Source organism: Saccopteryx bilineata, chromosome 12 (genome assembly GCF_036850765.1).
Source record: "Saccopteryx bilineata isolate mSacBil1 chromosome 12, mSacBil1_pri_phased_curated, whole genome shotgun sequence".
Lineage (NCBI taxonomy): Eukaryota > Metazoa > Chordata > Mammalia > Chiroptera > Emballonuridae > Saccopteryx > Saccopteryx bilineata.
The window spans coordinates 38,839,810-38,855,550 of NC_089501.1; the positions used below are offsets into that span (position 1 = coordinate 38,839,810).

A 15,741-nucleotide genomic window follows, 5' to 3' on the forward strand; every position below is an offset into this window, starting at 1 on the left:
TCAACTCAAGAAATCCACCTGGCAAGAAGCTGGGACAAGCGGGGCTCACCGTGTACGGATTCCATCTGTGCCTCCGTAGTTACTACTACATTCATATTCGAGAGATATATCATACAGAGCATTTTAATTTATTAGCACTAAACATGATCATAACTATTTAATAAACACATTTTCATTAAAGTAAACTTCTGTTTTGGCATTTGATTATAGAGAGTTTTAAAATAATTGACCCGTTAAAAGTATAGATTGGTGAGAGTTCCAGTCCAAGATGACTCCTGAACTCCCTCCCATGGACACACTGAGTCTAAAGCTATACATGGAAAAGTTCTCTTGGAAAGAAATTCGAAATAGCCAAGTGAGTCCTACATGTTGATGAACAAGAAAGAAACCCAAATGCAAAGGATTAGAGAAGCTGAGACATACCTCATCACAATTGAGGGGGAAACTCACAACTCCCAGCTTCTCCCTGTAGAGAAATGGGTTTGTTCCCAATCTAGTGCCCCTAATTTTATAACCTCACCGGAGATGGGCTCCCCAAATGCTTAGCTCTGAAAATCAATGGGACTTGTGTCCATAACACCCACAAGACTATAAAAAGCAAAGAAAGAGGTCTTAATAGGCTAGCAAGGACTTATCCTAGGGCTGTCACCCCAAGGCTCAGCACAGAGATGACAGTCAGAAACACACATCTCCTAGGTTTCCCTAAAAAAGGCCCATTTGCATATTTTTAAAACTTCAGTCTGAGGTTTAGGCTACTAATTAAAAAATACAGCAGGAAGCTGACTGCAATTCTCCTCAAAAACCAGGATGGCCTGTGGAGGGAAGGCCCTGGCTGGGAAGCTCAGTTGCTTAGAACATCGTCCCAAGGTTCAGGGTCGACCCCTGGTCAGTGCACATACAAGAATCAACGAATGAATGCATGGATAAATAGAACAACCAATCTATCGCTCTCTCCAAACTCAATATATTCCTCTCACTCTCTAAACTCAATATATTTTTAAAAATAAAAAAAAAATGTTTTGAGGGAAACCCCCCAACGTTTAAATTCGAGATCAATTCTGAAAAACTGACAGGTAACCTAATTCAAGTTTATAAGATCTTTAATAGGAGAAACTTACATACATAGGTAAATTAGCTATTTCCTGTTATGGCAAGCCAGGCAAAATCCACACCCATCCCATAACAGGGTCCCTTTTTGTAGGAGTTTAATATTATAAAGGGAGTTAATAGCAAAACCATATGGTGGGTAGTCACGTAGGCCACCAGAAAGAACAATGCATTTCTGACTTAAAAGATAACATCAGGCAGTTGTTCTATTCTATACATTCATTAACCTTCCTCCTGGGGCATGATGTTTGTCTTTGGATGGCAACATTCCAGATTTCTGAGCAGTCAGCCCAGCATGAAGTTGTATAGAGTTGCAGAGAGTGCTCACAGAGAGGGCAGCACTTTCCAGACGCCTCTGCTGCTGGAACCATATTGCATCTCTATAGTGAGCTCTCCTACAAAATGTTAAAGGGACTTTTTAAAGCTGTAATCAAAGGATGCTAATTAGTAACAGAAAAACAAATGAAAGTAAAAATCTCACTGGTAAAAGTAAATATATAGTTAAACTCAGACTGCTTTAATGTTGTAATGTTCTGGGTAAATCACTTATAAAGACTGTATGGCCTTGAGCAGCAAGATGGCAATGGAGTAGGCGGACGTACCAACTTCTACCTCCCAGAACCAAAGTGGATTACAACTTAATTTTAAGAAACATCATCTGGAAAAACCAACTTTGGACTAAACTAAGAGGACTCTTCAACCAAGGAACACTGAAGAAGCCACACTGAGACTGGTAGGAAAAGTGAAAACACAAAGAGGGCTGCTCAACTCTTGGGCACAAACGGCAGCCCGGAGGGACTCATGAGGTGGGAAGTGAGTTTAGTAGAGAGGGGAGGGTCCTGGCCCCCAGGAACAAAGCCCTAGCCTGCAGCCCCAGAGACTAGACAAGGCATACGGACAGTATTTAGCTGCGAAACTAGCCAGGATACTGTTTGTGAGAAAGAGAGAGATTTCTCAGACCCAGGATTCTTCTTAAAGGGACCACAGAAAACCTCTTTCCCAACCACTCACCTGAGACTCTGGGGAATGGGGATAGATGAGAGGACTGGAGTAGCAAGAAGAGAGAGTAATCTAGGAGGCACAGGGAGAAACACTTTGAGCCATCCTAACCCCTCGGTTGAGTCACTCCCTATAAAACCAGTAGCCATGGCCACCATCACAGCCACCTGGCCCATGCAAGCTTGCATTTGATTTGGACAGTCAGTAATGAAACAACAAAGCCAAGAACTGGTGGGCCATTACCTTTAATCTTAGCTTGCACCAGGCGGACAAGTAAAAACACACACTGGCTCCAAAACCCACTCATTCAGTGCTCACAAAACTACTGACTTATCTGAGTTTCCTAGAATCAAAGGTTTCTAGCTCACTAGCCTTATTCACCTCTGTTCCCCATCTCCTTCTCTCTGCACAAACTCTGCACAAACTGGCTTCTCCTTCAGCACTCTGCCATCTTGGCTGCTTCTCCTCTCTTCCACGTGACCTTACTCTGCTCTCCTCTCTAATGCTGATTTCAGGAACCGAGAGTGAGCAAACTCTTGGTCCGCCCCCATTTTATTGTGTAGAAATCAAAACCTTTAATCCAATATACAAACAAGGAAGTCTCTCATACAAAGTCACTTATCTGAGGCATAATGGGATTCCTTATGAGAGTGCACCACCCCACATCATGCTATCAGTTAAGGGTGTGGGGAAAAGCTTAGTCTTAAAACTAAGCCTTAGCTATAATGACCTGGCTTGCTTACAGACTGTTCCCCACACCCAAAACAAACTATAAGCAAGAGAACATATATGTCATATTTAAAAACTTATTTGACCAACAAGGGCAAAGGCCAGAGAACCCGTGGAGAGCTGCAGCTGAGCAGGGGTGTGCGGCCTGGTGCTTGAGCACAGCCCCGCCATGGGGGATGGGGTGAAAGCCAGGGAACAGGCTGAGACCCACAGCTGGGTGAGGGTACACAGCCCCACCCCTAGAGCCATGTCTGGCGGCCCTCGCAAGCACAACCCCACCTGTGGGGACAGGGTGAAAGCTGGGAATGGGCAGAGACCCAGGGCTGAGCATAGGTGTGTGCCCTGCCTGCAAAGCCAAGGCTTGTGGCCCCAGCGCAGAATGCAGCCCCACCCAAGGGGAAGGGGTGAAGGTCAAGGCCCACCAGGGCTTGTAGCCTGGGCACTGGAACACAACCCTGCCCATGGAGGAGAGGTGGAACTACAGTGACTGCCACAGCAGGCCAGCCCTGGCAATGCCCATACGCAAATACCAGAGGCAGCGGCAGAGGGGGTGGCGGGCCTGCAGACAGACCACACCAAGGGAACACAGAGGCCACACCCATTGGACTCCTGTGGCCACACCCTTCTAATACACAGACAGAATGGGAAGGCAGAGAAATGCAACCCAAATGAATCAAGAAAAAACCCCAGAAAAAAACTTGAATGAGTCAGATATAAACAAATTACCGGATGCAGAGTTTAAAATAATGATTGTTAGGATGCTCAAAGATCTTAGAACAGCAATAGATGGACATAATGAGCACCTAAATAAAGAGATAGCAAATATAAAAAAGGACATTGAAATAAAAGAAAAGAATCAGTCAGAAATGACAAATACAATATCATAAATGAAGACTTAATTTTGATAGACTTAATTTTTGAAGACCACAGTGGAAGGAATTAAAAACAGGATATGGATAAAGCTGAGGATCAAAACAGCAAGTTAGAGGACAAGATAAATGCAGGCATGGAAGCAGAGCAGCAAAAAGTAAAGAGACTAAAATATTCTGTGGAAACTCTAAGAGAACTCTGTGACAACATGAAGAGAAATAACATCCTCATCATAGGGGTTCCTGAAGAAGAAGAAAAAGAACAAGAGATATAAACCTTGTTCAATCAAATCATAGCTGAAAACTTCCCTAAATTGATGCAGGAAACTGCCACACAAGTTCAAGAAGCACTGAGAATTCCATTAAACCCAAAGAAATCCACACCAAGACACATCATAATTAAAATACCAAAGCTAAGAGATAAAGAGACAATATTAAAAGCTGCTAGAGAAAAAAAGACTATCACTTACAAAGGAGCCCCCATAAGGATAACATTCGACTTCTCAACAGAAACACTTGAGGTCAGAAGGGAATGGCAAGAAATATTCAAAGTAATGCAGAACAAGAGATTACAACTAAGACTACTTTATCCAGCAAGGCTATCGCTTAATATTGAAGGAGAAATAAAAAGCCTCCCAGACAAAAAAAAACAGAAACAAAAACTCAAGGAATTCATTACAACCAAACCAATGCTGCAAGAAATGTTAAGGGGCCTGTTGTAAACAGAACAAAGAGGGAAAAGAATATAGTAAAAGAGGAAGATAGCTTTAAAGAATAAAATGGCAATAAACAACTTCATATCAATAATAACCTTAAATATAAATGAATTAAGTGATCCAATCAAAAGACATATGGTAGCTGTGTGGATAAGAAAACAGGACCCATACATATGCTGTCTACAAGAGACACATCTCAAAACAAAAGATACACATAGACTAAAGGTAAAAAGATGCAAAAAAATATATCATGCAAATGGAAATGAAAAAAAGGTGGGGTAGCAATACTTAGATCAGACAAAATAGACTTTAAAACAAAGGTTATAGTAAGAGATAAAGAAGGTCACTACATAATGATAAAGGGAGCAATCCAACAAGAAGATATAACCATTATAAATATTTATGCACCTAATATAGGAGCACCTAAATATATAAAGCAGACTTTGATGGATATAAAGGACAAGATCAACAGCAATACTATAATAGTAGGAGATTTCAATACCCCACTAACATCACTAGATAGATTCTCAAGAAAGAAAATTAACAAAGAAACAGCAGACTTAAAGGACACACTAGATCAACTGGATTTAATAGATATCTTTAGAACCTTTCATCCTAAAGCAGCAGAATATACATTCTTTTCAAGGACTCATGGTACATTCTCTAGGATAGACCACATGCTAGGGCACAAAAGAGGTTTCAACAAATTTAAGTAGATTGAAATCATATCAAGCATTTTCTCTGATCACAATGGCATAAAACTAGAAATCAATCATAACAAAAAAGCTGAAAATACCGAAACACATGGAAACTAAATAGCATGTTATTAAATAACGAATGGGTTAACAATGAGATCAAAGGAGAAATAAAAAAATTCCTATAAATGAATGATAATGAGCATATAACAACTCAAAATTTATGAGACACAGCAAAAGCAGTACTGAGAGGGAAGTTCATAGCACTACAGGCATACCTTAAAAAGCTAAAAAAAGTTCAAATGAACAACCTAACCCTGCATTTAAAAGAACTAGAAAAAGAACAGCAAGTAAAGCCCAGAGGTAGTAGAAGGAAGGAAATAATAAAGATCAGCACAGAAATAAATAACATAGAGGCTAAAGAAACAATAGAGGATCAATGAAACCAAGAGCTGGTTCTTTGAAAAGGTAAACAAGATCAATGAACTTTAACCAGACTCACCAAGAAAAAAAGTGAGAGGACTCAAATAAATAAAATTAGAAATGAGAGTGGAGTAATAACAACTGACACAACAAAAATACAAAATATTGTAAGAAAATACTATGAAGAACTGTATGCCAAAAAATTAAACAACCTAGGTAAAAAGGACAAATTCCTGGAAACATATAATCTTTCAAAAATCAATGCGGAAGTATCAGAAATCCTAAACAGACTAATTACAACAAATGAGATTGAAACAGTTATCAAAAACTTCCAACAAACAAAAGCCCTAGGCCAGATGGCTTCACTGGTGAATTCTACCAAAGATGCAAAGAAGAACTAACTCCTATTCTTCTCAAGCTATTTCAAAAAATTCAAGAGGAAGGAAGATTTCCAAACCCCTTTTATGAGGTGAGCATAATTCTGATTTCAAAATCAGGCAAAGACAACACAAAGAAAGAAAATTATAGGTCTGATGAATATAGATGCTAAAATCCTCAACAAAATACAAAATATTAGCAAACTGGATCAGCAATACATGAAAAAAATTATCCATCATGGTCAAGTGGAATTTATTCTGGGGAGGCAAGGATGGTACAATATTCATAAGTCAATCAATGTGATTCATCACATAAACAAAAAGAAGGAGAAAAACCACATGATAATTTCAATAGATGCAGAAAAAGCATTTGATAAAATCCAGCACACATTTATGATCAAAACTCTCAGCAAAGTGTGAATACAGAGAACATACCTCAACATGATAAACCATCTATGAAAAACCCACAGCCAATATCATAGTTAATGGGCAAAAATTAAACGCAATCCCCTTACGATCAAGAACAAGACAGGGGTGTCCCCTTTCACCACTCTTTTTTTTTTTTTTTTGTATTTTTCTGAAGCTAGAAACAGGGAGAGACAGTCAGACAGACTCCTGCATGCGCCCGACCGGGATCCACCCGGCACGCCTACCAGGGGGTGATGCTCTGCCCCTCCGGGCGTCGCTCTGCCACCACCAGAGCCACTCTAGCGCCTGGGGCAGAGGCCAAGGAGCCATCCTCAGCGCCCGGGACATCTTTGCTCCAATGGAGCCTCGGCTGAGGGAGGGGAAGAGAGAGACAGAGAGGAAGGAGAGGGGGAGGGGTGGAGAAGCAGATGGGCGTATCTCCTGTGTGCCCTGGTCGGGAATTGAACCCGGGACTTCTGCACGCCAGGCCAATGCTCTACCACTGAGCCAGCCAGCCAGGGCCCCTTTCATCACTCTTATTCAACATAGTACTGGAAGTCCTAGCTACAGCAATCAGAGAAGGAGAAGAAATAAAAGGCATCCAAATTGGAAAAGAAGAAGTAAAACTATCATTATTTGCAGATGATATAATATTGTATAATAGAAAACCCTAAAGTCTCAGTCAAAAAACCACTGGACCCAATAAATGAATTCAGCAAGGTGGCAGGGTATAACATTAATACACAAAAATCAGAGGCATTTTTATACACCAACAATGAAATGTCAGAAAGAGAAATTAAGGAAACAATCCTCTTCATTATTGCAACAACAACAACAACAAAAAGCACCTAGGAGTAAATTTAACCAAGGAGGTTAAAGACTTGTACTCGGAAAATTGCAAAACATTGATAAAAGAAATCAAGGAAGATACAAACAAGAGGAAGCATATACTGTGCTCATGGGTAGGAAGAATAAACATCATCAAAATGTCTATATTACCCAAGGAAAATTTTTAATTCAATGCAATACTAATTAAAATACTGATGAATACTTCAAAGATATAAAACATATTCCAAAAATTTATATGGAACCAAAAAAGAACACGAATTGCCTCAGCAATCTTGAAAAAGAAGAATAAAGTGGGAGGTATCACACTTCCTGATATTAAGTTATACTACAAGGCCATTGTACTCAAAACAGCTTGGTACTGGCATAAGAATAGGCATATAGATCAATGAAACAGAACAGAGAACCCAGAAATAAACCCACACCTTTATGGACAATTGATATTTGACAAAGGAGGTAAAGACAGTCTTTAACAAAGACTGTCTTTGTTAAAGACAGTCTCTTTAACAAATGGTGTTGGGAAAATTGGACAGCTACCTGCAAAAAAATGAAACTGGATCACTAAATTACACCATTCACAAAAATAAACTCAAAATGGATAAAAGACTTAAATGTAAGCCATGAAACCATAAATATCTTAGAAGAAAACATAGGCAGTAAGCTCTCCGACATCTCTTGCAGCAGTATATTTACTGATTTATCTCCATGGCAAATGAAATAAAAGACAGGATAAACAAATGGGACTATATCAAACTAAAAAGATTTTGTACAGCTAAAGACAATATAAACAGAATAAAAAGATAAACCACACAATGGGAGAACATATTCAACAATACATCTGATAAGGTGTTAATAACAAAAATTTATAAAGAACTTGTAAAAAACACCAGGAAGACAAACAATCTAATTAAAAAAATGGGCAAAATAAATGAATAGACACTTCTTTTTTTATTTTTATTTTATTTTTTTTCCTTTTTGTATTTTTCTGAAGCTGGAAACGGGGAGGCAGTCAGACAGACTCCCGCATGCGCCCGACCGGGATCCACCCGGCATGCCCACCAGGGGGCGATGCTCTGCCCATCCGGGGCATCGCTCTGCTGCAACCAGAGCCATTCTAGCGCTTAAGGCAGAGGCCACAGAGCCATCCTCAGCGTCCAGGCCAACTTTGCTCCAGTGGAGCCTTGGCTGTGGGAGGGGAAGAGAGAGACAGAGAGGAAGGAGAGGGGGAGGGGTGGAGAAGCAGATGGGCGCTTCTCCTGTGTGCCCTGGCCGGGAATTGCACCCGGGACTCCTACACGCCAGGCCGACTCTCTACCACTGAGCCAACCGGCCAGGGCTAATAGACACTTCTTTAAAGAGGACATACAGCCTGACCTGTGGTGGCGCAGTGGATAAAGCGTCGACCTGGAATGCTGAGGTCACCGGTTCAAAACCCTGGGCTTGCCTGGTCAAGGTACATATGGGAGTTGATGCTTCCTGCTCCTCCTTCCCCCTTCTCTCTCTCTCTCTCCTCTCTAAAAATTAATAAAAGAAAAATTTAAAAAAGGAGGACATACAGATGGCCAATAGACAAATGAAAAAAATGTTCAACATCACTAATCATTAGAGAAATGCAAATTAAAATCACAATGAGATATCACCTCACACCAGTCAGAATGGCGCTCATCAACAAAACAACATACGATAGGTGCTGGTGAGGATGTGGAAAAAGGGGAACCCTCCTGCACTGCTGGTGGGAATGCAGACTGGTGCAGCCACTGTGGAAAATAGTATGGAGATTCCTCAAAAAATTAAAAATGAATCTGCCTTTTGACCCAGCCATCCCACTTTTAGGAATATATCCCAAGAACACCATATCACCGACCGAAAAAAAGAAATGCACCCCCATGTTTATGGCAGCATTGCTCACAATAGTGAAGATCTGGAAACAGCCCAAGTGTCCATCAGTGGACAAGTGGATTAAAAAACCATGGTAAATATATACAATGGAATACTATGGGGCCATGTAAAAGAAGGAAGTATTACCTTTTGCAACAACATGGATGGACCTGGAAACTATTATGTTAAGTGAAATAAGCCAGGCAGAGAAAGAAAAATATCATATGACCTCACTCATTTGAGGAATCGAAGGAACATTGTGAACTGAGGCACAGAATTAAACCTGAAGAGAAGGGAGGAGGGAGCTGTTGGGAGGGGACAAGGGAGATGTGGAGGGGAATATGAGGGAGGGCAGATACATTCGGGGCGACACTAGAATCTATGTAAACACAATAAATTTTAAAAAATGATTGTATGAACATTAAAAGACCAAAGTAGTAAAAATAACAATAATTTATTAATGGGTACACAAGGCAAAAATGTAAGTTATGGAAAACATAGGAGGAGAAAGACTAAAAGTATATAGTGTTAGCATACATTGGAACTTAAAGTATAAACTGCTTAAAATAAATTGTTATAAATACAAGATGTTTTATTTAAGCCTCATGGTAACCACAAAGCAAAAGCCTATAATAGACACATGAAAGCTAAAGGAGAAGGAATCTAAGCATATACTACTACTACTACTACTACTACTACTACTACTACTACAGAAAGTCAAATCATAAAGTGACAAAAAGACAAAGAGAAGAAGAAAAGAACAAAGGAATGACAAAACAGCCAGAAGACAACAAAATGGCAATAATAAGTTCATACCTATGAAGAACTATTTTAAATGTAAATAGACTAAATTCTCCAAAAGATATAAAGTGGCTAAATGGGTTTAAAAATACCCAATTATATGCTGCCTACAAAAACTTCAGTTCAGCTTTAAGGAGAGTATTATGTATCCTATCAAAAATGATGCTATCAGCTAATAATGCCTACACTACTTATGGCATTGGCTTCCGACTGGAGTTTCTTTCTTGTTCATCAACATGTATTGGCTGGACTGGTCCTGTGAGTCTTATGATTTCAAGACATACCTCAGCAATAACCATTTGGGAACTTTTTTTAAAAAAATGTTTTATTATTCACAGGCCCTGAGGGGTTACATGACACAACTGGGGTCATACATCAGCAAAATTATAAGTTAAAAGAAAGAGAGAGAAACCTGGGTACCTAGGGTTTAACAGGTTCATTCTTATTCGTGAATTTAAAACATAAATGTGGGAATTAAAGCATGGAATGAGAAAGCTGGTCAGTTATCTTGGTCACTCAAGTCACCTTTCTAGAAGGGTGGCTTTCTCCTTATCTAACTGTGTTTGGTTGAGATGAATGTCTTTGAAATGAATGACTCAGCAATCAAAAACTTAATGTCAGGCAATTACATTGCAATCAAAAAAGCTAATTATTAGGCAGTTACATTACACACAAACACAGACTGAAAGTCAAAAGATGGAAAGAGATATTCCATGCAAACGAAAACCAAAAGAAAGCAAAGTATCTACTTCTATCAGACAAATTAAACTTTAAACCAAAGACTGTAATAATAGATAAAGAAGGTCATTTTATAATAGTAAAGGGGCAAATTCAACAAGAGGATATTACTTTTGTAATATAATATTTATGCACCAAACATAGGAGCACCTAAATATATAAAACAACTATTAACAGACCTGAAGAAAAAAATAGTAATGCATTAATAATAGGAAACTTCAATACCCCACTTTAACAATGGATATATCATCCAGATAGAAAACCAGTAAGGATGCATTGGACATAGGCTACACGTTAGAGCAGATGGACTTAGCAGACACTTATAGGACATTCCATCCAATAGTAACAGAACACACACTCTTCTCAAGCATACACAGAACAATCTGCAGAATAGATCATATGTATACCACAAAAAAAGTACTAATGAATTTATAAATTTAAGAAGACTAAAATCACATCAAGTGATTTAGTCTTTATCACTTTATCAAGTGATAAAGTCTTCTTAAATTACAAAGGTATGAAATTAGAAATTAGTTCCAAGAAAAAAACCTGAAAGTTCACAAATATGTGCAAATCAAACAATACACTGTTTTGCAAATAGTGGGTCAAAAGTAAATCAAAAGAAAAATTTAAAAATCTTGAAATAAATAAAAATAAAACCACAATATACCAAAATTTATGAGATGCAGCAAAAGTAGTTAAAGAGGGAAGTTTATAGTAATAAACATCTATATTAAGAAAGAAGAAAAAGGCCAAATAAACAACCTAACCATACCTCAAATAAATACTGATGGAGAACAAACTAATTCCAAAGTTGGTAGAAAAAAGGAAATGACAAAGATCAGAGTGGAAATAAATGAAACAGAGACTGAAGAGATAATAGAAAAGATCAATGAAATTAAAAGCTAGTTTTTTTGAAAAATATAACAAATCAACAAAACTTTAGCTAGATTCAACAACAGCAACAAAAAAGGACTCAGATAAATGAAATCAGAAATGAGGAGATAGTATAACTGATACTACACAAAGGATTATAAAAGATTACTATGAATAATTACATGCCAAAAGTTAACCTAGAAAGAAATAGATAAATTCCTAAAATTATACAAGAAATAGAAAATCTGAACATACCAATTACTACTAAAAAGATTGAATTAGTAAAGAAAATTTCCTTATAAACCAGAGTTCAGGATCAGATGATTTCACTGGTGAATTCTACTAAATATTTAGAAAAGAATGAATACAAAAAGAAAAAAAAAGAATACTCATCCTTTTCAAACTCTTTTTTAAGAATAGATGAGTGAACACTTTTAAACTCATTTTAGGAGACCAGCATTATTCTGATATAAAAAACAGACAAAGACAATACAGGAAAAGAAAATTACAGGCCAATATCCTTGGTGAACATAGATTCACAAATCGTCAACAAAATGTTAGCAAACCAAATTCAACAATATATTAAAATATCATATACCATGATCAAATGGAATTTATTCCAGGGATGCAAGGATAAGAACTGAAACCATAAAACTTAGAAGAAAACACAGGGGGTATGCTTTTCAATAATAGTTTCTGCAAAGGCAAAAAAACAGAAGTAAACAAGTGGGACTGCATCAAACTAGAGCTTTTGCACCCCAAAGGAAACAATCAACAAAATGAAAAGGCAACTAACAGAATGGGAGAAAATATTTGCAAATCACATATCTGATAAGAGACAAATATCCAAAAACAAACAAACAAACAAACAAATAACTCATACAACTCATTAACAAAAACAAAAAAAAATGTGACAAAAAAATGGGCAGAGGACCTGAATATACATTTCCTGAAGAAGACCTACAAATGGCCAACAGATATTGTACATGAAAAAGTACTAAATATCACAAATCATCAGGAAATGCAAACAATGAGATATATCACCTGATATTTTTAAAAATGGCTTGTCTTGAATAGACAAGAGATAGCAAATGTTGGCCATGAATGTGGAGAAAAGGAACCATAAGAAAGAAGGAAATCTTGCTATTTGCAACAGCATAAATCAAACCTGAGGACACTGTGCTAAGTGGAATAAGACAAAGACAAATACTGCATGGTATTATTTATATGTGAATTCTTAAAAAAGAAGTCAAACTCATAGAAATAAGAGTTGAAAACTGATGGCCAGGAGCTGGGGTGGGGGTGTTGCAGGAGGCAACCCGACAGAGGATAGACACTCGGATAACTCAATCAATAAAGAATGGAGAATTTATTAGGCCGGCGGAGCACTTGGGAATTGTAGCTCCAAACCACGGGTTCCCTGAAATTGATTTTCTTACAGGTTATACACCTTTACAGTATCTAAGCTATGGGCATGTGATTTCTTTGTTTAAGGTTTCCCAGGACTCAAGGAGATGGGAGGAGGAGTTTCAGTGGGGTAAACAAGGGGGAAGGAGTTTCTAGATCAATGGCCATAGTTACATACAGATCCTGCTGTTCTTGCTTTGTACTGTAACTATGGGATATAGATCATTTATCACTGGCTGACTCGGTTACCCCAGCTGGCTCCTTTTCCTTGTATTCTTTTCGTTTCTTCCTTCTCAGGGAAGAGGGTGCCTGCCCCTCGTTCCACAGAGGAAATAGGAAGAAGTTGGTAAAAGAGTACAAATATTCAGCTAGAAGATGAGCAAGGTCTGAAGATCTACTATAAACACAGTGACTGTAATTAACACTGTATAATTAAAATGTGCTAAGAGAGCAAAACTTCAATGTTCTCACACAAAAATAAATATGGGACATGATGGATGTAGTAATTAACTAGATAGTGGGAATTTCTTTTACAATGTATACATGTAATACTTATACACTGTGAAGATTTTAAATATCTTACGATTTTAATTGTCAATTATACCTCAATAAAGCTGAAAAATTCATGAATGGATGATTCAAGATGAATGCATAATTTTAAAGGAAATATCATAGCAATGACAATGAGAATCTTTCAAATGAGTGTCTGTTGCCTTAAAAATAAAAAGAATCATATAAATAACAAGTGAAATACAAAATATCCCAATGCACTTTTCTACTTTTAGAGCAAACGTTTTTGGTTTCACTTCATCAAAACACTATTAAATCAATGTTTATTTTAATATTATTAATTTTATGCTCTTAATGTGTATATTGGTTTGGGTTTTATAGTCTGTAGCGATAGGAATTTATACCACATTTATGTAAATTGTGTTTATATTATTTACATTCAGGAAACATTAGTAGAAATCATTTGTCAACACTAGGTGCCATATATTGCTTTTCCTTGCAGAGGGGTCTACTACTCATTACTTAAGTTGGAGAGATGACGTTACCAGGGCAGCAAAAGAAGTAAGGTGTGAATAGTTTATGTCTCTCACTTATATTTGCATTGTAATCAGTTTTAATTTGCAGGGAGCATTTGTTTTGTAAATGTGTCTTTGTGACTAGGGATGTAGAGTTGTGACAAAAGTTCCTGTTTCATAAATTACCTTGCCCATCACCAACCTACAGAAAATAGGGTTTAAAGAAATCAGCTGAAGTGGCTTGCTTTCGACACCCCGAGCTAGTGATGCAAGGTTATGTCAGCTCCTACCAAAGAGTCCTCCTCACATTCGGGGGACACGGCAAGGTAAGGAGCTGCGAACTGAGAGGAACGTCTGTCAGCTTCTCCAAAGTCTCCCCAAGATCATCACCCCGAAGGCAGGTACTCTCAAGGAAAGACTGCCCATTGGATTCGTGAGTTCACTGCTAAGACTGCTATCTGCTTTCACTATTATTTTTCCTAAATTTATCTTAAAAACATATTCATCTTTTGAAACATGTTTGCTTTTTGTGGTGCTAGTATTGTACTTTTAAATATTCTTTAGAGTCACAAATGGATGCTGGATATGGTCCGTTGACTCACAGACATTGTAAGCCGTATTAAAAGGAAGGAGTCAGTCCAGCTGAAGAGTGTGTTAAAGGAAAAGGGAGACGGACAAAGACATGGAGCTGCAGCAAGGCGATGAAATGGATGAAGAGGAGGGAAAAGAGAAGAAAACCACATCTCAGCCCCAAAGTAAGGCTTTCCGCTGTAGATACATAGAGTGTCTAAATGGGTAGCACAAATTCATGCCAATGAACGAAAGAGGAATGTAAACATGTTTAGCCTTTTTGTGAAAATTACATCTGTTGAGAATTTACACTGTCACTTGTAAAAGGCATGGCTTATTTGTTTTGTTCTATTTGAACTTCTGTTTCGTTTTTATCAGTTTCGTAAGACAGGGCCATGGTGCAAAAAGTTCTTTTCTTTTCTTTTTTTTTTCTTTCTTACCAGAAATGAGTATTGAGTAACAGTCTCATCTTAAAACACTTTTGCAATTTGTTATGCAAAATCACAGTTGCAGAAAAACTGGTTTACTGCAAGAGCTGCTAAGCTGATCAGTTCTCCCGTGGCTAGGCCAGATTTTTCAGGTTCATTCTCTTTCTCAGAAAATATTCTAGTTACATGCACACAGCAAGCAGTACAAGCTAGACTTCGGGCTTCTTATGAGTATGCCGGTATCTCAGAGGAAAGTCTTTACTTAATTGCAATTTGGGTTAAAATAAGAATACAACAGTGTCATGCAAGGAATTATAGGCAGGAAAACAATATCAAAACTGTACAAATTTCACCACTTGATTTCTACCCCTCCTTGCGTACCAGACGCAGAAAACTAAGAGATTTGCTTTTCTATGAGAGTTATCTGTTGCACTGTTTTTTAAGTCATTTTTCTAAGCTTATTTAGATTGTTTAATGGGTTAGTAAATTTATTGAGTTTTCCGGGAAATCCAGAATGGAATGAAACGCTAGAGGAAGAACATCAGTGTTTCACTCGAGCCGCAGGAGCTAGCTTTGCAAGCCTCCCACACTGGGAGGTTCTCACATAGCCTGTAACTCGGGTCTGGATTGGAGGATAGTAACGGGATCGTGAGTGGAAGCCTCGGTGTGACCCGGTGACTCAGCGATGGCTTAGATAGTCTACCCTTCTTCTTTTCAGGATTCTTTTCTGTTCTTTCCTCAATTTAAGAACCTCTGCACTGAGAGGCCAGATTGCCTTCTATTCTTCTCTGCAAATCTTAACTAACAAGACTTCATGTTGTCTTTCCAATCCGCTTTATTTTTTAACTC

The 15,741-nt window shown here is 38.1% G+C and overlaps 1 protein-coding gene across 1 annotated transcript in view; it reads left to right on the forward strand.

Annotated features, from left to right (window-relative positions):
* Nucleotides 1-14,213: 14,213 nt before the first annotated feature.
* The window catches only part of STX11 (syntaxin 11), a 49,863-nt gene continuing 48,335 nt past the window's right edge, over nt 14,214-15,741 (forward strand). Inside the window, exons 1-2 of the mRNA XM_066248377.1 lie at nt 14,214-14,327; nt 14,459-14,649. Of these exons, the coding sequence (XP_066104474.1) occupies nt 14,577-14,649 (73 nt within the window). The 5' untranslated portion in view covers nt 14,214-14,327; nt 14,459-14,576. The remainder of the gene's footprint in view (nt 14,328-14,458; nt 14,650-15,741) is intronic.